This window comes from Aptenodytes patagonicus, chromosome 13, assembly GCF_965638725.1.
Source record: "Aptenodytes patagonicus chromosome 13, bAptPat1.pri.cur, whole genome shotgun sequence".
NCBI classification, from domain to species: Eukaryota; Metazoa; Chordata; class Aves; order Sphenisciformes; family Spheniscidae; genus Aptenodytes; species Aptenodytes patagonicus.
In genome coordinates, this window is record NC_134961.1 from 19,331,096 (window position 1) to 19,356,699 (window position 25,604).

Sequence of the window (25,604 nt, forward strand, 5' to 3'; positions counted from 1 at the left end):
TACTTTCATAAAGTTGTTACCTTTTTATGATGATTTATAAGTAGATGAGTTAAGTATTTTAATATATCCATCTGTAAATATCTATCCAGACTACTGGCTATAGGGAAGACAACAAAGCAGCTTTTTATGTTTTACAGTAATAAAATACACAGAAAATGTCATCTTTTTGAGTTATTCCTTAGTCACCACACTTTCACCTATTGTTAAAGTTCAGCTAGAAAAGGCTCTGGATACAGTCTGATATAAACACACTTTAAAATGAGCAAATATAACAATGCAGTCCACACATACACACTCATCTATTTATAACGTATACTAAAAAGCTTTTAGAATGTATACAACACAAATATTCAAACACCAATAAAGTATTTGTTATTTCCGAAGTTTTTAACATTCCTATCTGCTCTACAATACTGCATGGTGGGCTGATCATAGTTTCCCTGGCCTGCTGTTCTTTTTCATCTTAGCGTACAGCTGCCGCATCAAGAGCCAAGCACAAGACATTTTATGCAGGGTCGGGCCTAAGAATGTGTTAAAAACTTGTCCTGTAAACAAAAATTACGTGCTTCTGACCACTTGCATGAGACTGATCAGTGAAAAACTAACAGCCAAGGCACAGGGTCACATTTAAATATTTACTGCATTTTTTTGTCGTTGTTTTTAAGGTATGGTCACCAAGAGCTGGAGGTATTTGTATGTGAAATAGCAACAAAAAAAGTCTCCGGTGTCAATGCATACCATTTTATCTGCCCAAGTAAATTCAAGTTCTTGAGAAACACCATCCTATAGCCCACTTTTTGAATTGACAAAAACAAGGAAAAAAAATCTATCAAAACTTCCATTTAGGATGCATTGATTATTTTATATAGAAAATATTTCCAAGTCAAGCATCTCCAAATCACAGAATCTCCTTATTACCCTTTTAAAAATGAGTGGGATATTCCCTTTTCTCCAGTCACTGGGGACTTCGCCTGACTGCCATGACTTTTCAAATATGATGGAGATTGGCTTAGCAATGACATCTGCCAATTCCCTCAGGACCTGTGGATGCATTTCTTTAGGTCCCATGGACTTGTGTAGGTTCAGGTTCCTCAGGTGGTCTCGAACCTGATCTTCTACAATGGGAGGGACTTGGTTCGCCCAGTCCCTGCCTTGAGGTTCAGGGACTTGAGAGGTGTGGGAAGAGTGATTGCCAGTGAAAACTGAGGCAAAAAAACCCTGTTGAGCACCTCAGCCTTCTCCATGTCGGTTGTCACTAGATTTCCTGTCTTATTTATCAGGAGGGTACATTTTCTTTAATCTTCCTTTTCTGACTGACGTACCTGTAGAAGCCCTTCTTACTGTTCTTCAAATTCCTTGCCTAATTCCAAACTCCAGCTGTGCCTCAGCTTTCCTGATCCCGTCCCTACACATGCTGGTAACATCCTTATATTCTTCCCAGGATACATGTCCCTGGTTCCACTGCCTGTGCATTTCCTTCTTACGCTTTAGTTCGACCAGGAGGTCCTTACTCAGCCATGCTGGTCTCCTGCCTTCCCTGCCTGATTTCTTACATGTGGAAATCAAAGAGTTCTTGTGCTGTAAGAAAAATGTCTTTAAATAGCTGCCAACTCTCTTCTGCTCCTTTATCCCTGAGGGCAGTTTCCCAGGGGGGTCCCAACCCGATCTTGGGATTAAAAAAAACAAAACAAAACAGTCTGTGCAGTCAAGAATCCAGATGCAGCCAGCCAGTGACATCTTTAAGAGTTCTGCTAAACCACAGCTAAAGCTAAAGTGCTTTGGTTCATTACTTTCCAATGTAATAGACCATGCTGAAGCATGTAATCCATTCCATAAATTGAAGTTGATATGTGCATTTGCCCAGATCTAGTAACGCTTATTCTTGTGCTCACATTAAAGCACAGAAATAGTCACACCAAAGGGAAAGTGTGACTGAAACCCTAATCTGAGGCTTAACCAACACTTGCTATGCACATAAACTAAGATTTACTATGTTCCCTTTCCATTTACCTTTCATTCCACTGAATTGCCTGAATTTTCATCCTGTAATAGTGCTCCTTGTGGTTATATCTTTCCTTCTACTCAACATATGTAGGAATATGTTAGTGAGTTATGACTGGTTCAATCTTTATGAAGTTCCAGAGAGTGCAAGAGCCTGACAACAAAGCTATTCTATTTCTACAGAGCTGATAACTTTCAGTTTAATGCAACTAACTGAATTACTTTTACTCATTACCTTTAAGCACGTTGAAATTAAAAAGTTTATCAATGTATAACATACATAAGGAAAAACAACTGGTAACCAACTTCAAGTTGCTGTTTATATCTCAGAGATCAACAGGTTTTTAAAATACAGTATTAATATAGTCAAGAATTAATGATTTCAGGAAAATAAGATAGCAAGATAGCTGTAAATTTTTAGCTGTTAATGTTCGGACATAATTAAAAAAATTGAAACAAAATGACCGGAAACCCTCAATACCAACATCATTGTATCACACAGGTTCTGTTGCTTAGTCTTTTAAAGCTTCAAGAAATCAATCAAATTCTAATTATTCAAACCAAAAACAAATACCTGCTATACATAAGGAATTTACTTTCACTGTTTTAAAGCAGCTACTAAAAGAAATGTGTGGGGGTTTTGTTCTTTTATATATTGAATTATTTTTATTACATAGATCTTTAAAAGATGGTAATATGACAAATAGAGCTCAATTAGTGAACCTTCAATCTTTTTATTTAACTGATCTTCAAACCTTTTGGATAGATAATTGTTTTCAGTTTGTGCCTGGTTTTTGCCAAGCACTGCTATTTTGATTCCCAGGTTTGTTTTGAACACTTAACTAGGAATCATTATTATTTATTGTATTCCTGCACCAATGGCTACCGCTTAAATAAATTACCTCATAAATGACACATACTTAAATACAAACCTAAAAATTAATCAGAAGATTGATATACAAAAAGCAGTCCTGAATGTGTTAAGTACTTTACATTTATTGCTGAGCGACCAAATTAAAACATAAGATACCTCTACAATATAGTATGCCTTTGCTACCAAAATAAAAATATGTTTATAAATAAAAAGGATAATTTCATAATAATAGTTGTCTTTAGTACTAAGAAAAAAACAAATTAACATTTATCATAGTCTGGAGTATCATATGGTAAGAGGGTAGAGTTTAACTTGTAGCCAGCCCAGCAGACAGCTTTACTACATAGAAGTACAACGTGGGACTCTGATCCTATAGAGATTTATACCTTGCCTATGTATATTCACAGTCTCATATCATTAATAACATTAAAAGTTAAGATAGGTGTTTAGTTGACAAAGCACCAGACTCAGACCAGCAGAACTACTTACATTAAATACTTTCTGACAAGAACATTATTTTTAATTGAGATTGAAATAATTGACTTGAGTGGAGGCTTTTTGTTTTCATTACTTGCAAATCTGATTCTGCTTGATAAAAAAAGGGTTGGGCGGGAAGATTCACTGTGATCTTTCCCAGGTTTCATAATAAATCATCATCCCTTGGCAATCATTTACCCGAGTCAAGTTAGTATTCTCTAAGTCAGCTGTGCTTTCTAGCCTTTCATAACATAAAATTAAAAACAATAGAAATTATTGATTAATGACAAGAATATGTATGGCCAGCTCCATCGTTTAATAAAGAAAAAAAATCCATACCATTAAAAAATGGATTTGGTTCAGCGTCCATAAATGTAAAAATGTATGTTTTAGTATTCTCTCAGGAATTTCTGTTTAACCCTCTAGCGTATATTTTAGTCAGCATTTTTGATTGAAGTTCTATCATGGTTTGTGTGTTAAACAGATGTGTCGTTACTCAAGAAGATGAAAAGTCATAAAGCATAATGCAATTCTGTACTGTCACAAAAGGGGCAATAACCAATTGTGTGAATTCAGGCAAATGACTTGCTGCTAACGTATAATTTCCTTTAAGTGAAATACATCACAGAAAAGAAATTCCTTTATAAAACATCTGATTATTCATGAGTCAAAAGGACTGACCGTATTAACCAAAGTTATACAAATAATGACACAAAACACTGGCAATCAGAGCTTAACCTTACAAAGATCATAATATTGCTATAATGCTCAGAAGTCTGGCATTAGAAGGAGCTGAATTACATTCTTTCCACAACATAGAGTGATACTTCACACAAACACGGATTTCAGTAGGTGAAATGAGAAGTAGCACCCACAAGTGGCAATGCAATATTAACACTGCTGTACACAATAACCTCAATAATTATTGAGTAAACTAAAGGCAAGTTTTGCTTGTGATTTTCAGTCTAAAATATGATTTTACCCTAAAACAAATTCAGAGATGGATTTGTTAATTAAGGAAAACAATTGATGGGGCTTTTATGACTCTGTTCCACTATTATCAACCTGAGCAAAACCTGGTAACAAACGTTGATATACGACTGAATAATTATATTCCCAACTGAGGTAGTGCTGTTCAGGTATGAACTGCATCAGTCCCTGCATCCTCAATAAAGACAAGTATGTTCATGTATGGGGTCTGGCTGGGATGGAGTTAATTTTCTTTACAGCAGCCCATATGCTGCTGTGTTTTAGACTAGTGACAAGTACAGCGTTGATAACACACTAGTGTTTTAGCTATTGCTGACCAGTGCTAGCACAGTGCCCAGGCTTTCTCTGTTTCTCACTCTGCCCCCCCAGTGAGTAGGGTGGGTGTGGACAAGAGGTTGGGAGGGAACACAGCCAGGACAGCTGACCCAAACTGACACAAGGGATATTCCATGCCATATAACATCATGCTCAGCAATAAAAGCTGGGCAGCGGGGGGGGAGGTTAGTCTTTCCAAAGTAGCCATTCCTCGGGGACTGGCTGGGCATTGGTCTGCTGGTGGGAGGTGAGTGACTGCCTTTGCATCACTCCTTTTTTTTTCTTCTCTTTCTTTATTATGCTGTCTTTATCTCGACCCATTACTTTTTCTCACTTTTGCTCTTCCAATTCTCTCCCAATCCCACTGGGGTGGAGTGAGCAAGCAGCTGGTGGGTGCTTACTGGCTGATCAGGGTCAGTCCACCACAGTTTAAAATGAAGACTTTTCAGATGAAAGACCAGTTACATCACTCTGTGAAGTACAAGCATTAAAGGATCTCTGAAAAGAAAGGGATTGTTAAGACTGTTTTATTACCTAGTTTACAGATACACGATAATTACAGTTCTGTGATTCAGGTATTTGTAGAAGTTAAAACCAGGATCAAAAGTGTATCTAAAATCTAATGGGAATAAACATGCACGAAAGGACTTAATGAAAGATTTAAACACTTGAAAATGAACACTTGAAAAAGAAAATAAGCCAAATAATTCTGGGACATTCATTAACTCACTGTTAAAAATCTTTAAATGAAATAAATATTTACATATATGCAGTTATGTAAGTAATACACGATATTAGTTTCAAACTATACATTTCAAAGTCATTAGTCACATAAAGCCACTCCATAATGAAATGTGATTGAGAAGAGCCTTTATCCCACACGAAGTCCAGATGATGCTGGGAAGCATCAATAAATATAACTCCTATTCTAGCATGGAAAGTCATTTCACTAACGCTTGCCTTGTTTACTTGGAAAGTTATAGATGAAAGTAGATGTGAGAACCGATAAAATCTTTCTTTGATTATAGTGGCAATCAATACTTTGTTTCGAACACAGGCAAACAAGTTAAATCCCAAGATTTAAAATACATCTCCCTAGAGTATCTGTATGAGCTTTTTTCCAGCCATTTTCTGAAGTGCTGTCCCAATAAGAGCAAATCAAGAAAGAATATTTCTTAATAAAGGATATCTGAAAACATTCTCAAGACCATTCCCAAACCAGATACCACAGCTCTGACAAGGAGTCTAAAAATTTGCCTGACCCAGTATATTTGCCAATATTCTCCACAAAAAGTGCTTCACTTTCTTACAGTTGCCTCCTCATTAAAGATCCCCTCATGGGAACTCAGACCAGTATCTTTATTCAAGCTGAGATCAGTTTTTGCATCCTTTTCAGACTGTCTTGAATTTCTGCCAACACAGCAATATTTAGCCAACTAATTTAATATTACTGATTAATGCAAAAAGCCTATAGCTCTAAATCCTTTTCATGTATCTAGTGTTAACACTTGACAGGAATAGCAGAAGCAATAGAGCTAGTATAAAAAGGTAATGTATATGGGTGGATATTTTCAGGTTCTCTCATGAGTAATTGGTCTTTTAGATCAGCTATTTAGCTAGTTTTCTCTCAGAAAGTGGCAGATTATAACCATACCCAGTTAGGTTCTCCTCCAGTTTAAAAGGGATGCTGTAAAACTGAAGAAGGTCCAGCAGATGGCTACTATGGTGATAAGGGCACTAAAGCACATAATCTCTGAGGAGAGGTAGAGAGAACAGGCTTGCAGAGTCTAGCAAAGAAGAGGCTAAGAGGCAACCTAACTGTAGCTCACAATTACTTGAAGAGTAGTTGCAAGATGAGAGAGCCAAACTCTTCTCAGCAGCGTAAGATAACAAGCTTCAGTTTGGTAGGTTGAGTTTGGACACTGAGAAAAAGCTTTTCACCAAGTGGGTAGTGCATCAGAGAGATTATATAAATCCCACCTTTGGAGGTTTTCAAGACTTTGCTAGACAAATCCATGACTGACCAGCACAAATGCGCTGGCATTAGTGCCACTTTGAGTGGAAGATTAGACTTGACCAACTCCAGAGGTTCCACTGAGTCAATTCTTTTATGACTGCGTAAGAACTGGATTCATCCAGACACACTAACACATCCATTCTGGAACTGAAAAGGACTTCCTGTAGATGCCTCTTCTAAAAAGGCCCAGCTTTTAAGGATGGGGAAGCAATTTTAATAGATACTTGGTATGTTAAGAACCAGAAGAGTGTTTTAAACCACTGCAAGTGAGTACAGATTGAATTATACTCCCTGAAGTGCAATAGGGAAGACAATCTAATCTCACTAGGTCAATAACATATTATGCTAGTAAATCTAGTTTATTTTTTACTATACTCTTACCATTCTCTATTGATTATTTTCATCATTTTATCCATATAAATATGCTAGGTCACCTAGAAAACCTGATTACTGTAGTTAAAATTATCTAACAAAAAACAAACTAAGTATTTATGCTTGCAGAGAAAGAAAACCATCAATTTTCACAGAAACTTTCAATAGTCTGTCCTGTAAAAGGTTGTAAAGAGAATTCCCTAAATAAACAAAATGCATTAATTTGTAGCTCCGAGTGAAACATATTAGGAGGATTATTTTTTTCTCCTTTGAGTTTGCAAGATAGTAGGAGAGCATTCTGAACTTTGCTTTGGTTTCAAAATAACTAAGCGATGTCACTCCTGCAGTAATTGCTGGAATACATGCCTGAACGCTTAGGAGAAAGTCACTGAGATCAGTAGAGGAGAGAGGGCTCTTGAAGATTCCTGCTCCCTATTTCACTGAAGGTGACTTCCGTATGGATATAGAACAGGAAAGGGCAAAAAGAGAATTATAGTGAGTCATGTGGTTTGAGAGGTGCTAACATTCATTTCCTTCATCAAACCTAAGTACTGTAAAAAAGCTCATGGTGATCACTGCAAAACCAGATTTTTATTCTAGTAAATTCTTATGCTTATCATTTCTTTTTGCAGCCAGGAAAACTTTGCCACCATTCTTCTCTATCTCCATCCTGTTAAACCTCTGTAAAATGGCAGGCAGTAGAGTCTTTATAGCCATGAAGCAACTGACAACTGCTAGGTCCTCATGAGTCAAAAGAATGGACTGGATGGATTAGTTAAATACAACCTAGTTAAGCCTACGTCTTTTTTCATCTCTTTTTTCTTTATGTCCATGATAGAGGATAATCTGAGAAATTCAAAAGCCTAATATACTTACTATTGAAGACCAAGAAGAGAAACATCTCATTCATTACACATGGTCTCTGTGGTATTATGGGTATCAAAGCAGAATATGGTTTTATGTATTTTCTCCAGGACCGATAAGCAGCAAAACATTCCATTTATTCTCAAATTGGATTAAGTCAGATGTCTGTTTTCTGATCTTCTAGCTATCATTCATAGTTACCAAATCCTTATTATACACTTATCCACCAGTTCAGATTTTAAAAAAATAACAAATATTTAAGACTGAAATTATGATAGCAAAAAGTAATCTCAAACAACCCATGGCAAAATTTAGCAAAATTAGTAGTTTGGTACTTGGCTATAAGCCATATTAAAAAATAGGTATATTTTTTATATCTAATTACATGTTTATACATTACCAGTTTAAAATAATTAGCAACTGTAACAATGACCATATGTGGTCATTAAGATAATGATAGTAAATGGATATGCAAATTTCCTCACAAAGAAACCTGAGTATCTGTGAGGAAAGCAAGGTAATTACGACACATGGAACAAACTGAACTGCACCATTAAGATTTTAAACCAGAAATATTTCAAATAAGAAAATTGGAATAATTCTGGTTTTGCAAGTTTTGGAATAGCATAGGTTTATTAAGAAAAGTATTGTCACAGAAACAGAAATGTTATCTTTTAAAATCTAATTTTGAAGTCTATGTTCATGTATTTGTAACAAACAATGTATCAGACACCCCGCAGACAGCATAACCAATGTAATATATGCAGCAGCAATTGTGAAACCTGGTATTCACAGAGAACAGAAACTAATGTACTTGATCCCTCCCCTTTTTTGAAACATATTTACTAGTTAACAGTCCCCCTTTCCTGGACTTGTAACCCTGTTGTTGTAAATGCTAGCTGGCAATATGCTGACTTACGTCAGCATTGAGATTTGGCACCATGCTTCATTAGCTAGCCAACAAAGCAATTCAGGAGTGTTATTGAATCATATACCATTCTTAATATTCTCCTTTTCTCATTTTTGTTTCACTGTGTGATTTTTTTTCACCATACTATTTCTCAGGAGAGAGAAAAATGCTTTGTATCCTATTTTTAAAACTATCCCCAGCAGCAATACCAATACTAGTATTTTTACAGACTGTCTTCTCCTATCCACAAATTCTAATACTAACCCATAGAAACTAATTTAAGTTTTATATTTAATGCAGTATCTTAAGTGAAGAGTATTGCTAAAAAAGAGAGAATTATTCTATTTCTGCATATTTAATTATTTTCAGTTCACTTTTTTATGTAGGTTTTCATTCATGCTGAATAGTATTTTCTGTTCAATACACTATCTTACCACATATAATATTTCCCATCAGCAACTGAAATGATCAGAGCTAGGCAGCAGTATGGTACTCTCTTTCAGAATTACAGATTTACTTCCAATGGAGCCAATAGGAGCTTGTCGTCAACATAACATTCATATTGCCATATTGAACATAATTTGGTCTTTAACATAGTTACTCAAAAGCACTCAAAATAGTCAGCTGATATCAGAAAAAAGGAGATCTTCAAGGGTGAAATAACTGAAGAAATTACTAGAAAGTTAGTATTTATCTATTTTTATTGGAAGGTAAGATTTATCTTTCCTAGTCTACATTAAGATTTTAATTGTCTGAAGTGCAGTAATAAAATATTGAAAAACTGTGTCATGTTTCTCTCAAATTGGATCACTGAGAAATATGCAGACTCAGAATGCTCACATACATTGGAATAAACATAAATGAGAACAAAGCTGAGTCAAATGTGTAGTTTAATACATCGAGTCTTACTGAAAACCACTAGCTAATTGTAATTGTACTTTACTGATAGGTAGAAGCTGCTACCGGTGGTGCAAACTGTGTTGTCCAGATCACAAGTTTGCTAACAGGAAAGGAGACCTATTTCCTCATTGTTCCATGAGGAACAAGAACATCATATTATTCTTGACAGATGAAGTGAGAGCCTACCTGGCAAAATGAACTCCCAGAAGTCAGTACTAATATGGCTTGTATTTCATATTTAGTGCCATTGTTCATCTGAGAACACACATAATAAAAAAAATGCTGGCTATGCCTTTTGAATGAGAATGAAAGCCTTCATGTATACATTCCTTATGGAACATGAATATTTACAGACCCATTTGCTACAATATCTCATGGTAAGTTTCCTGTCTTCATCAAGCCATGCTAAAATCTTGATGTTTTCCATGTCCAAGAAGTTGTCTGAAGGACTGCAACACTGCTCCTCAAAAAGGCACTTCAGAAGGCCAAAAAAATAGCAGTTGTCTTTATAACATGTTAGTAGTCCCTTTTAGAAATATTTTTATTGTCAATAGCAATGAAACAACTGAATTATTTGTGAGCTGCCAATGCAAATATTGCTGACTTCCAAATTTACAGAATTTTAGCATGCATACATATTGTTTCACAAAACTTATTTTTCTCACGTTCCTTCCTTTAAGTATATTTGGATTTTAATGAATTAAATGGAGAGTAAAGGTAGAAGTAAAACATTCATCACATGCTTCCATTGACGAAAACAAACTGGTAGGTCTCCAACTCATGTGGGTCTTTGGGTACTATTATTTATTTTGAACACAACCACTAAAATAACTGAGTGCGCAGGATCTGATTTTTAAAATTTGATTTGGACTCGGGTTTGGTTCACTGCCCCTACATTACTATCTGAAAGGTACAGAAAGAAAAGTGGTTTTGGCAAAACTGGGAGAGAAAAGATAATTCTAAGTGAAGAAAATCTAGTCAGAATGGCACAAACAAAAAAACCCCAAACCACAAAACACCACAAAATACAAAGTATTACTGGATAAGTATCTTGTAAAAAAAATCTGAAGGGAAAGAAACCCAAAGCCATTGAAAAATGCCTGGTAAAAATTACATCACACTTCTGCAGAAGTAGAATCTGAAGCACCAAAAACAGCAGTATTATCTGGCCAAAGACAAAGCAGGACCAGAAAGGGATATCAAGTGTCCAAAAACATAGTCTACTAAGCTAATAGGCCACACTTCTTTCCATACGTATATATAAAATCACATGCAATCTGTAAATCACATGCAATCTTTGGTGGCCACCAAAGACAGGGTAGCGCTTTTTTTCATCTCTGACACAACACACAAAACATGTAGCTGTTAGCACTTAGTTAAGACAGAATGGTACCGCTAATGTGGTACTAAAGCTAAGCTACTGGAGTAACTTACATTATATTACAGTAACAGGTTGACACCTAACATCTAAGAATTCCAAATAGCATTCTTAGGGGCCAGTAGAAATATGTATTAGCACCCAAACATTTAAGTCCAGAGGGCAATCTTAAATTGCTATCTAGGAAATATTACTTTACCTCAGAATGAATTCTACTGACACCATGAATTAATTTTAGTATGCTTAAAAGTTACAAAAAATATTGCAAGGATTGATGAGACAGCAAGGCACACATATATGTATGTGCATCGCTTTCTTTGTGTATTTTTCAAATAACTGTCTATGTATTTCATCCATCGCAACCATACACCATTCCATCAGCATTGCAACACAAAATACCCCCTGCCTCTGTCCAATAGTTTAAATGAAAATCAAAAGGAAATCTTTATCAGTTACACCCGTTAATGTCAAGAAAATATTATATACCGTTATACTTTGAATTTCCAAAGAGACAATAACATTAGATGTCCGGAAATGTATCTCAAGGAAGGAAATCTATGGTTCCTGAATTACTTCCATTTGGTCCAGACGTGAAAAGACACAACAAAAACTTGCACCTGATCATTAGGGGTTTTTTTTTATATACATAAAACATTTCTCTGAGATGAGAACTCTGTTTCCACTTCCATGAAACTTTCTGTATATGCCTCAGAACACTTTGTTAACATATTCATTATAGAAAGTATCATCTCCATTCTACAAATAAAGTCCTGAAACAGATCTGTTTATTTGAAACTGTTCACACATTTGGAACTAACTCTACAAGAGATGGTCCATTTAAAACAAGAACAAAACAACAGTAACAAAAAACAGGTTGCCAACATAAATTTAAGTTATGCAGATAGAAGGGTACCAAAACATTTTAAAGATGCTACAGAAGCAGGTGAATCCTTAATAATTACAATATTTTTTTTTACAAAGCTGTGTTTTTATATTCATAATTTATTCTCCTTCAAGAGTTTCCAATAGACTAAACAGACATGTATTGTTCTTTCAATGGTTTCCTAAGTCTTGATTTAGCCTAGTGGACAAGGTTTGGGCCAACGCCCTGTCATGGACACACACACATGAATACCTTGCCAGAGTTACTGCGTTTGGGTCGCGCCCCACAGACAAGAAACCTAACCAACTCTCTGTCACTGAGCCAATCCTTAATTCTTTAAAACGTAAAATTTTCACTACAAATTGTGCATGTCTCATATGCCAAACGATGGTCCCTGAAATAACTGAAGCAACAAAACGTGTAATGACAGCAGACAACAACAGCAGCTATAACAATATGCACCCCAAAAATGCTTGCACTTTCTTTTTAAAAAAAAAAAGAAGTCAACAATCTTAATTCTTAGTCAGGCTCTTTTAATTTGATGTGTAGGAATGGAATTTTAATGAATAGGATTTTATACATCAGGAATTAATAAAAAAAAGACTTGATCTCACTTTAAAAGTATGTCATTCATTTGTAATTACATCTTAATAAATAGTAATCTATTTTAAATAATGAGAAGTGCAAATACACAGATGGTAAACAGCAGGAACTCCTAAATAGCACAGACCACAGCTTAAAATACTTGTGAAACCCTTTCTTCAACGTACAGTTCCTTCAAGAATAGTTCACAACAAAAGAAGTAATTAGAAATTGTGTATGCTTTAGCTCTTTTAAACAGTAATATTTCCATGTACCAGCTGTCTTCATAAGCAATTGTAAAGACATTCAACATGTTACTATGTCCAAACATTATGAGTTTCCTGGCACAGGTCTTTCAGGGAATCAAGCTGCTAAAAATATAGCATGGTAGTATTTAAATTAAAACCCCTTCACAAACTGTGAAAAAGTATGAGAAACATTTCACTAACATCAGTGAAAATGTGGCAGCAACATAATTCAGCAGGTCATTCAGATCCATTTATATAAAGCTATGCAAACATTTGATTATTACGACGAGTGAATTGAATTCAGTGGCATTACACATAGCATCAGAATTCTATATGCACACTATATACAAGACATTATTAGACCAGAGATGGCTATTCTGCTTCTTCCTCCTCCTTCCCTCTCATTAATGCAGTAAATCCAGTATGAGTTATCACTACTATCTCTATCTCCTGAGCAATTAACTTACACCATCATTCTACAGTCTCTAGTTCTAATTTATACTTAATGAAAAGAAAGTTAGAACCCACATGCACATCTGAGTAAATACAATGACATGTAGCACACTCTTAATTGTGATATTTGTGTGACAGTTTTTATATATATATATAAAAATTGAAATAGGTTCATGCAACAGAAATAAATTGTTACAACTGCACAAAGACAGCTAATGGTTTCACTTCAAAAACAACTTAGGAACTGAATTGTAAATAAAATACTTATAATGCTACAAATTAAAATAAATTGAATTGTGTTTCCAAGCTGGTGTCTCAGTTTCATTTTTTTTACTGGCCTTCTCTTTTAAGCTATTTTACAAGATTTTCTTTCCATAATGCAACTAAGACATGCATATATTTAAACTGTATTCCCATCTTGGTATGTTTGTTATTTTACTTATGCAGAAATGACAAGATTTATCCCATAGGTTATGAGTAAAAATGTATATTTATATTTGTTTTAAATGGTTCTCTTCTGAATCTCAAGCATTGATATTGTTGCCTTTACTAAAATTGGGGGTTTGGAAAGTTATCTCTGCAGGTCTTCCCGCCCCCCCCCCCCAGTGGATTAAAGCTAGCTTAGGGTAACATGTGATCTAGTCAGTCTTCCTCCAAGGAATGTTCTTGGTGCAAAAAGTGAAAATTAAACCTGAAGGCTTGAGTACAAGGTGCGAAATGCAAAGCTCCCCTTGTGTTTTCTCATCATCTTCAACTTCCTTGTTAAAAATTTATCAAACCTACCAGTTATGAATATCAAGCACTATCAAAATGCATGAGATTAAAACATCAAGGTTCATAGCTTTAAGAAACTATCAGCTCGAGAAACTGGATTTCTTTTTCCTGAATAACATGTGAATTTTCCATTATGCTACACTATTTTTTGTCTGAGAGGAATACAAAACAGATGTTCAAGGTCTACAGCCCCATACAGAAACATGTATCACAAAATAGCCCACAGAGGCTTCTATAACAAAAATCTAGGTTTCTTTATTTCCTACACTAAATGTGTAGGCTTTCTGCAGCCTGTAGCTGTTACCTCTTCTCCCAGGCTGAAGGCTTTTTGCTTGAGACCTTAGTTGAAAGACGTTTTTAAATTCACACACCCTACTGCTAGTCTCATTACAAGTAAAGGAATACCCTCAGTGACATGCAGAGATAGTCCTAACTTAAGGCTTGCATGTAATAGAAAAATTTCTACTGTAAATTTTTTTAATTTTTTATATATATGTATATACTGAGTGAGACACATGTATATATATTATATACATCTAATGTGTACCTATTTATATTATGTATTTGTATATATACACTTAATTTTTTTTTTTTTTAAGAAACAATTCTAAAAGGTATTTAGGCATTGCTTCATACAGTATTATGACACATTTAATCTCAGTTTCAATAGAGACGTAAACTTAGTTTCCCTTGAAAATACTTACATAGTAAACACTACATCCAGATTACACGCTAGAGCTAAAAATACCAAATCTAGCCAGTATTTGTTCGGATACACCACAGATACTTTCAAAGATGCTTTGTTAGATACTGAAGAGCAATACAGCTGTGTTAGCTGTACTGTTGTACTGACAAAGCTATTCTGAAAACCGATCCTGAAAACAGTTTGTTCAATGTAATTGCAAGGAGCGCTGCACTAGGTTATATTGTGCAAACCAAATGTGTCTCAAATCACTTTTTGAAAATGAAATTAAAGCTGTCTGAATCATTTAGGCCTTACCCTTTCAAGTGGAGAAATGCCACACCACCATGAAATGTACAGACTGAAGCCCTAACTTCCATTAGGAACCAATTTCTTTAGCAGACGTGAAATTCAAACATGCAGCCATTAAAGGAATAAATGTTGTAACATTACAAAGGAGGTTTCACAATATAATAACAACAATATAGTAAAAGACAAAATAATATTTTCATGTTATTTCTAACTTCTGTAACAGCTCAGGAATTCACATATTAATTTTTTTTTTTCAGTGTAAATAGGTAACAGCTCAAAAATGCCAGCAATTATTTCAAATTCAAAGGAAGAAGGTCTCCCTTTCACTAAAGGGAACAGAAAGTGGCCTTACAAGTTAAATAATGTTAATGCAATCATAAGCATATGATGCTGTAGTAATGCAAAGTTCATTTTTCCTATAACTTCGCATCTTATGAATGAAATAACCTTGCCACAAATCCAATTGAGAGGGTAATAAATCTTTTGCATTAAGTTAGAAGTCTTTGCAGAAACATTAGACAAACTTTTTGACAGTCAGATCACATCGTTACAACAATCACAAGCAAACAGTTCAAGAAACATGACCGAAGTTAAGAGAAAAACAACAAAACCAAACCCAACAAAATGCAGTTTTGTTTATATTTGTCACAATAAGAACAGTAGGTGATGCTAGGGCATCTGGCTGCTGTCAATTTTTAAGCATTATATCATTTAGCTCTGCTCGGATCACTTTAATTCTGTGGTGACGGAATTAAATGACAGTAGCAGCTAACACTCGGTAGCTACTTCTGTAAGGCTGCTGCAAACACCAGCAATAGCAAGAGTAAAAGGAGGACTCTACTGTTCTCAACAGCCTAGAGCTAGTGAACACAGTGCATCTTACACCATGAATTTTCTAATACTTTTCAAATCATAACCCACATAAACCACAGTTTACTCTTGTCCTGAAATTATACATTTTTCAGTTATACATGATTACAAGCAGAACTGCTTTGAACTTCTAGGGAAATGATATAACGTGGGTTGTTTTGTTTTGTTTTTTGAAGAATTAAAATCAAGTGGCACAAAAGTCCTATCACCAACCCCTTCCTCTCCCACCCCAAACTCCTCTAGATTTCAGTCTAATGACTTTTTAAAATCTATTACAATTAAATTTTCAAGGCACTTATTATGTGATATGTAATCTCAGTCTCAATTTCAGGAAGATGCAAGCTTCAAATTCCTACTCATTTTTAAAAACTAAAATATAAGCATTTCAATCACCTTTGGACTCCCCCTTTTTTCCTTAAGCATGTGTTTAACAGATGTATTTATTTTTTAAAATATTATTTTAACCTTTCCACCAGTCTGAAAATGTCAATGGGATATACATTAAAAAAAAAAAATCTTTGGGACTCCTCCTTAATCTATATGAGCCTTGCAGTCAGTGTAAGCTTCAAACTCAATCTTAGATTTTTATGACAAATGCCAGCCATGTTTAGGTTCCTGGTATTTCTGTGAGGTGCCCAGATGATGACCTTTGATCAGATTTATTTCTGAAGTATGACAAATTGCATTGTTGAAAGCTTACAGTATTAAGCAACTACTACTAGCTATCTCTGATTTTTACTTTGGTTATTTCCAAACACACATGCAACTTCCTGAAACCAGTTCATTGGAATATTGCGACGCAATAGGCTCGCATTTCCATAATTCCATAATCATGTCTGATAATGATTCCATTCATGTCTTCCATGATTCCATAATCACGTCTGATAATGCCATGAGTATGCAGTTAACTAAATGACATACAAAAATGTATTTTATCCCAGTACTTGCAACAGAGAATTCATAAGTGGTTTCCTTTGCCAAATAAGCTGAAGAGTGTTTCACACACACACAGACACACACCCCCCTCAATAAACACAGGCTTCTACTCTCCAACTTTGAAATAATGACTGAAATTTAAAGGAGGGTTCTTAAACATCTCTAAGGTATAAGAACTCCATATACGTATAACAGATCATTCAGATAACTGGTTGTTTGAACACAACAATTCTTCCCTACTAGGGTCTGCTACTGTCTACTCCAGGCCTGGTCTGCCCCCCTGTTGAATATTAAAATAAGACATTAAATGAAGTTTCCAACCAGCCTGCTTCTGCTCTAGGAGAACTACATTCCATCAGTGACGTTAAGAGTTAATAAAGTTAATAATACTTTAAAGCACTGATATGAAGTCTTACCCTCAGGAAAACGGAAGCCTATGTCACTGAAGCCATGTGATATCTTACAATTTTTCTAGGGGGTTTTATTGACGAGCTCTGGCAGCAGACAGACATATTTCTGTTTAAACAGCTGCAGTTAATCTTCTACAGGCTATCACAGAACCATAGAATCATTAAGGTTGGAAAAGACCTCTAAGATCATCGAGTCCAACCGTCAACCCAACACCACCACGCCCACTAAACCATGTCCCTAAGCGCCTCATCTACACGTCTTTTAAATACCTCCAGGGATGGGGACTCAACCACTGCCCTGGGCAGCCTGGTCCAATGTTTCACCACTCTTTCAGGAAAGAAATTTTTCCTCACGTCCAATCTAAACCTCCCCTGGCACAACCTGAGGCCATTTCCTCTCGTCCTATCACTTGTTACTTGGGAGAAGAGACCAACACCCACCTCGCTACAACCTCCTTTCAGGTAGTTGTAGAGAGCGATGAGGTCTCCCCTCAGCCTCCTTTTCTCCAGGCTAAACAACCCCAGTTCCCTCAGCCGCTCCTCATAAGACTTGTTCTCCAGACCCCTCACCAGCCTCGTTGCCCTTCTCTGGACACGCTCCAGCACCTCAACGTCCTTCTTGTAGTGAGGGGCCCAAAACTGAACACAGTATTCGAGCCTGTGCGGCCTCACCAGTGCCAAGTACAGGGGCACAATCGCTTCCCTACTCCTGCTGGCCACGCTATTTCTGATACAGGCCAGGATGCCATTGGCCTTCTTGGCCGCCTGGGCACACTGCCGGCTCATGTTCAGCCGGCTGTCGACCAACACCCCCAGGTCCTTTTCCGACAGGCAGCTTTCCAGCCACTCTTCCCCAAGCCTGTAGCGTTGCATGGGGTTGTTGTGGCCAAAGTGCAGGACCCGGCACTTGGCCTTGTTGAACCTCATACAGTTGGCCTGGGCCCATCGATCCAGCCTGTCCGGGTCCCTCTGCAGAGCCTTCCTACCCTCGAGCAGATCAACACTCCCGCCCAACCTGGTGTCGTCTGCAAACTTACTGAGGGTGCACTCGATCCCCTCGTCCAGATCATTGAGAAAGATATTGAACAAGACCGGCCCCAAAACTGAGCCCAGATCTGTTTTAGCACATCTATCCAAAGCCAAAGTAAATGTAAACACTGTATCCATTGTTGTTGTAAAGTAGTTTGTAGCTGATGTAAGGTATTAAGTGAAGACAGAAAGATGCTCAGACACTGAAGAGCTATACTTCAGCTAAGTAACAAAGGTAAAATAATATGAATGTAGCAATGCCTGTAGCTGTGTAATGCTCACAGACTTAAGGGAGTATAAGGTAAGTATCATACACTGACAAATGCTCTCGTATCACACAAACAGCTAACAGAATTGGTCTGAGGCTTCATTTCACCCATCATTCTTTTTTCACGTCAAAGACATGAATTATGTGGGTGAGAAAGAACTGTGGCATTACCGCAGTTTCAAGTCATCATCACTATTAAAGAAACTGTACAAATTTTTGTGCAGTGCTATTGCATAGAAAAGCCAGTTTTGTTTTCCAGTATTATGATACTAATACAAAGTTTGCCAAGTGAAGTTTGAAAAGAAAGAACCAATGATGATGGATTTTACCATTTTACTTTGATGTTACCAGCAATGCTTGAGTTGCTTTCAGCAGAGAAATCCTAAAAAAACCACCATAATCTGAAGAGATGCCTCCAGACTCTTCAGTTTGCTTATATTCTGACATAGAACATCCCACAAATTACAGCATATGCTATGAGGTGCCTGCACACCACACCATGTACCAGAATAACATGTGGTACAGACCGGTGACAGTATGTGATCTCTTTTGGTGCAGGGACAGACTGGTAGGAATAGATTCCCACAGAACAGCACACCACCAAGGCCTCTCTCCCACCAGGTATGTTATGCATCTGGGATCAGATGCAGCACTACCAATTCATGAAACACAGGTGCTGGAGTGGACTAATCTAAAGCAGAAGGGCTGCTGCAAAGCAAGTCCTGCCCTAGAAAGGATTATATTTGTCAACCTTGTGTTTCAGACAGGTAAAAGTAATGTAAAACAAGAGGGAATTTCTAGCGTGGTCACTTGGAACAGCTTCTGCTGGTCAACATGGGCGAGAACAAGGAAAACAAATGTCTGTATGTGACTATTATTCAACATCACAAAAACTGCCAGCTGACAAAGAGACTTTTCAATGGCTGTTAAGCAACTTCCCAACTTTCAGTTGGAAATCTAACATTTTTATCTCTGAAAATCTCTCCATAACGTGTGCACAATCTAATGTTCTGGTGAACAAGGCAGTTTTAAATAGCACATTCTTTGAAAGTCTGATCAGCTACTGAAAGCTCTAAAGGAAAAACTCTCTTATTCTGATTCACTATAAGATAATGTCTCCCTTAAGACAGTCTAGTTTCCTTAAGGTTCCACTAGGACCTTTTGTCAAATAAAAGGAAGATGTATTAGGATGTACTTCAGCATGTCACTTGCCAGCTAGTACATCTCTCAAACAAAAACAGAGACAATGTGTTTCCTGGATTACTTAAATATGTTTATAATGTACACTAAAACAAAGAACATTCTTGGAATTTAGCCTTATCTTTAGAAGCTGCTGTTCAAACTTTTCAGATCCAGCAATATAACACACATTTTGACTTTATAAGTAATTTCCTCACATACCTAGTTCTGCAGTTTATGTCCCACCTGTATCTGTTTTATGAATGCCAGTGGGCTTTAAATATCTACCGCATTCCCTTCCCCTCCTTCATTAAACAGATTCTTGACACTTTTTAGGACCTATATTGCACTCACATAAAAAGGATTTATGAATAAATGTGTTAGATGAGCTCCCACTTACCCAATCTAACATCGAAATGCAGCAGCAGTTAATACCCTTAGTTTCAAAGTCAGGTGAGAATTCCCTATGGAATATGCATTGTGCAATATTTGACATAAACCTAACATTCCTTTTTGAATTACAAATGTATTCTCTGAAGAGTACGAGATAAAAATACACAATCTTGCAATATAACTTCATGGAATTTTGGAATTAGCATCAATGTGTTCCTGTGCCCTATGAGCCGCGTCAACTCCTTGGCTGTTCACAAATACCAAGCAATCACAGCTATATACATTTGTATTAAATACATTTATCAACCCTGTTGCTCTTCTGCTTTATTTAAAACCCATTTCTATGTGACTGGAATAGGCTCTCACTGAGTATTTTTTTCCATCTGTAAAATCCGTAATGTACAGATTAAGTAATTTTTAATTACAAACTAATAACAAACTAACGGCATAATTTATGTGGTAACCTAATTTGCCATTTGAACGCTGTAGAAAATAACAGTAGCTGCCACGGAAGACATCCTAGAAAATTGTTATAATACACATTTAGATAACTGAAACCTCATCATACTATTCCAAATTAAGAATTTATAAGGAACACAGAGCAAATGACAACAGCACAGTAACCACAGCAGCATACAACTCAGTGAAAGTGAATTGCAGACCATTTTGGTAAAAATATTTTAAGAGCCAATTAAGTTTCCTCTACTTTTCCAACATGCACCTTCTTCACATATTTCAAATCACTCTCAGGTTTTACATTCCAAGCTGAGAGAGATACATGGAGCTAGTCATAAACTTCATACCAGCAAGAGATGCCTCCCATCCTGCTAAGTCTCAAAATGAGGGGTGATAAAGCACCAGCCATGTGAGAAATCTTATATTGATGAGGGTTAATTTCTTTAGCATATATAACATTTTCTATAGCGTCAGTTGTTCGATTCAGTATTTAGATGTAAATTATGTATAACACTAAAAAATTACGTAACTGCTGTTTTGTGTGGGTTAGAGGTACGTTTGGGCATAAAACGAGACTGAGATGAGACGTATGTGGAGTTGTGAAGGCAAAAGCATGAAAAGCAGCATTTCTAAGTGCAAAATAAAGCCTGAGAACGCCTTTATATGACACCACATAAAGTTGTGTTAAAAAGGAACTCACAGTATTTTTGGCAAATATTAGAAAGTTATGCATTCTAGAGCAGAAAGCTGCAACTACTTGTCCAACTGAATGTGTGGTTCATCAGTACAAAAGCACTGGAATCCTTTCCGTAAGACAGCATTCTGACACCACCTCCTAAGCTCAGAATATTTGTATTTTCCAAGACCTTTGGTTAATCACTTCCAAGAATAAATGTACTCTCTCCGCCTTCTACAAAATGGTCAGTCTTTATTTAAAATAGCATTTTGAGTCATTTTTAACCAGTGGTCTTTACTTTGTTTTGTGAATCTTGTAGTCTATTGGTACTATTTACTGTCATGTTATATAGCTACTCTGAAGTCATAAAAAGTATGAAATATGACACAGGAAAGAATTTCAATATGGTCTCAGTAAAATAAACCTCTCCAAATGTGCCATACTGACTGAGAACAAAAGAAAAATTTCACCATTCTCTAAAGACCTGGAGAGGTAGTCATTTCACTGCTGTGTACATATTTGCTAAGTTTAATACATCATGAATTGGCCTGAAGACTGTGAACCCATGCAGGCTATACAGATAAGTTTATTAAATATTGCTGAAACTGAAACCTTTGACATCTAAAGATTTTTTAAGGCAGTTTCTAAACCTACGCCTGACTTACCAAGCATCCATCTATTGGAGAAGAAACTATGTAGGTACTTCTCAGCTTACTTGGCAAAATAATGCAAGCTTCTCAGCTTCCATGGAAATTTGTCTTGGCTTTCTTTCATGGACTGAATTTTCCACGAGGAGGACTGTATATGAAATTACACTTTGAGATTGCTCTGTTAAGTCCCTCATTCACACACACCTCCAGAAAAAAAGCTTATCCTACAATTAAAGAGGTGTCACAGAAGTAGTCCAAATACAATTTAAAATTATAAGCAAAACTCTTGGATCCAAGACCATTCTACACTGCATCTCCACTGTCATCATTAATCCGTACATTGTTCCAATCCATTTTCTAAATTCACCTGCCACTGCAATGCAAAACTACAACACTAAGTATAATCCCTTTCCAGCTCCAGGTGACATTCAGCTACTGCCCAGATCAAGAAGCTGAAGAGACGTAGCAATGCCACAGGTATCAGTAACTTGAACCCAGTTGTGCTACTGTAAAGACAAAAATATTGCTGAAGGAATGGGCAGGCTTAAAGCTGTTTGTTCATACTCCTACTGGACAATTTATCCTTGCATAAAATGAAAGACAGGTAAAGGATTCCCAACAGGTAGGGAAGAGAATTCTGCCACCTTCCCTCACTGGGTTAATCCGTGGCAGATAGTGAATGACGTTTCCTTGTTGCTGCTGTTGCTTTTCAGACTACAGCTGCCAAATGTATCTTAAGCATTTGAAATGATCAAATTTGAAATTAAAGTGCATCTCTCAGAAAAGAATGTTCTGTTGCCTTGAAGGGTAAACCCCTGAAGCACACCTGAAAGAAGAAAACTGATCCGTTTAAATTTAATACATATCCATGCTAAAAATGAATAAAAGAAGTATAAGAATAATTGTTACAAACATCATGTGCTATACAATTTTGAGCAGCTTCCTGCATTCTTACATTTGTAAGTACACTGGAATGAGAAAGGAATTGAACAAAATTTAGGTTTACAAACACCAGGAAACTACAAAATATTTTACTTCCTTATCCCAAAACTGTAACAAGTGAAAGACTTAAAAGAAAAATAATTTAGTGTTTTTGATGTATGTGTGTATTTGCGCATGGAAGTTAAGATACATATTATATACTCTTTATCTCCATTAACATACGACATATACCTCAAAAACACCCCAAGAACAAAGCTTTTTTTTTTTTTTTTTTTTAAGGAGGTTTGACTACTACTTATTTCACTCTGCAGTGATGCAGGAATAAACTGATCAATGACATTGCTGAGTATCACAAAGTACTGGGTGTATTTGCCTGATTCAGTGTTCAGTCAAGTAAGTAGAAATCAAAGAATGCTGTTAAGATGTTAATCAGACCTTTAGCCTTCACGTTCAATACCACAACTTTTAGAGAAAAAACCTAAAACTTTCATGCTGGTTACAGATTACAATATTTTTGAAAATTTATTCAATTACATAGCCAAAATATATTGTAAGAAATATGTCTGGCCTGTGGAACTGGAAAAGCTTCTGCAGAGTGTAAAATTCAGTCTCCTTCATCTTTAAATAGTTAGCAGGGGGCCCTTCAGTATAAAAGACTACTATTTCTAGGGCAAAATAAGAAAATGAAAAGGGAGCATTGTACATATTTCACTTATTAAGGGGTAAAAAAATAAACATTACTGGAGTATTCAACGAGCTACAAGGCAAAAGAGTGCTTTTGTTTACACTTCTCAATAAATATAGAAACATTTTTGTAACAACCTTTGTTATTTCAGCAGATTCATGTTGCACCTTTTTGCTACAACCTTTGTCATGAGAAGGAGGTATCAGAATTATCATTCTTGATATTTCTGACCTTTTCAGTATTCAGGTATGTTTAGATTCACTGTCAGTTCCACCTCTTCTTCACAGGTTTCTAAGGCTGTAACCAAAGAAAAATGTAAATTGCCAGCAAGTCAAATTACAGAACATTAATAAGGTCAAAGCAGTACAGTTTATTATCATCTTTCACAGAATACATGAAACATTAACACTGTGTTACTTCATTCTCATGACAATAATTGTAAAGAGACCTTCCTGTGCAACTTATTCTCATTACAACTTTAAAATTACATTGTGATTTGTAATCCTGTAGTCCTCTTAGAATTTGTCTCTCTCTAAATATCTTGATTATTTCAAAATGCATTGAGCTGCACATGAAATACTTTCTGATAACATGCCTTATTTGTACTTCAGAGTTTTATTGAAACTAATGGAAAGCAGAGAAAAGTACATTAGCAGGAAGACTACAAGACAGCATGCCATTTCACGTGCAAATGCATGAAAACAGTGCAGGAACTCCATGGTTGAGCAGGAGATTGGCTAAAGGCCTTCTTTCATCCTACTCAATTTGAATTATTCTCTGATTATATCATTCTGAAGATCAAAATAGAAGCAATGGCTGAGAATGCCTACTTAAGGTATAGTGTATTGTACAGGCAGAGAATGTAAAATAGTCAACAAAAACTGCTCCTGGAGATGCAAGAATGGGCACGCAGGAATCCTTTGAACTCAGTTAAGACAATAAAATTGTTTTATAGTCACATTGTATCCAGCTGAAGACACTATTACTAGTGCACTTGCAATGCAGATTCTATTCGCCACCTGGACAGTGACTGACCATTCCGTTCAAGAAATTCAATTCCCCACAAGCCAATTACCCTATGTAAAACAGCACTTTATATATAAATATATGTATAAAATACGTGTATTTTTTAACTAACACTTGGTCCATCAATATCTATGCAACAAAAAGGTTTCATACGGAAAGGGAGGACAGTAGGATGATTTCCTAAATAGAGATAAAACTCAGACGTCAACAAAGAGGAAAATGGCAAGAGATAGTAAACCAACCAGAAATAAGGAGCAGAATCATCTTCCAACATATAGAGAAAAAAGCAACATCTCTAAGTAAAAGGAAAGAAAACTACTGAAAATCAGCTTCAGTAACTGTCTGGAACTAAGAGATCTGTCTTTGGTAAACAGCAGCATACATCATGTTTTTGTCTTTCAGCTTCATTGCACATTGGATGCAAAAACCCACCCATTTACACCACATTATAAGTCTAATTTTGAATTCAAACACTGCAAATATTCATCTCAGTTTCTGAATTAAAATTTCTACGATCACAAGTCTCCATAATTTCTCTAGAACGTGCCAAGGTACCACAAAAAAAGCTAGGTTCATAATGTTACCACTTCATTCCAAACTTGGTAGTATGGAAATTCTCATTAGATTAACTTCGGTATTCTTACAAGAGTAGGTTGGTTGTTTTTTTTTTTAATATGAATTCCAGATCTGGGTAAGTTTCAGCATTTTGAGATATTGAGAGGTGTGGGGCAGTGATAGACATTGAAAACAGAGACACTGCTTCTTTAATTACTATAAGAAAATGAACACAACCATCAAATTTTTATTATATCTCGCTCCTCATGCAATAAATACATGAACAATTTAAAAATGTGTTAAAAGTCCTGTGCCAAAATAATAAATGACCTAATTCGTAGTATTAGACAAGCATGAGAATTACACTCAATGTTGTGAATAGCCCTGTGGCAAGACTTCTCATTGAAAAGCTTTCAGCATTACTACAATAGGAGACGAAGTTTTCTCTTCCATTCCACATTGCAACATAAACTGCCCAGCCCAAACTATACGTTTCT

At 36.1% G+C, this 25,604-nt stretch overlaps 1 protein-coding gene across 13 annotated transcripts in view; it reads right to left on the reverse strand.

The window, feature by feature from the left end:
* The window catches only part of RBFOX1 (RNA binding fox-1 homolog 1), a 1,372,937-nt gene that overhangs the window by 561,223 nt on the left and 786,110 nt on the right, over positions 1-25,604 (reverse strand). Inside the window, exon 1 of one of the 13 annotated variants that reach the window (XM_076351303.1) lies at positions 23,758-23,776. The exons of 10 other annotated variants lie outside the window; for them this stretch is intronic. Coding sequence is in view for 1 of the 3 variants with exons in the window: in XM_076351308.1 (XP_076207423.1) it covers positions 23,708-23,716 (9 nt within the window). In the remaining 2 variants the exon portion in view is untranslated. 2 more of the 13 variants (XM_076351313.1, XM_076351308.1) reach the window with 2 other exon arrangements.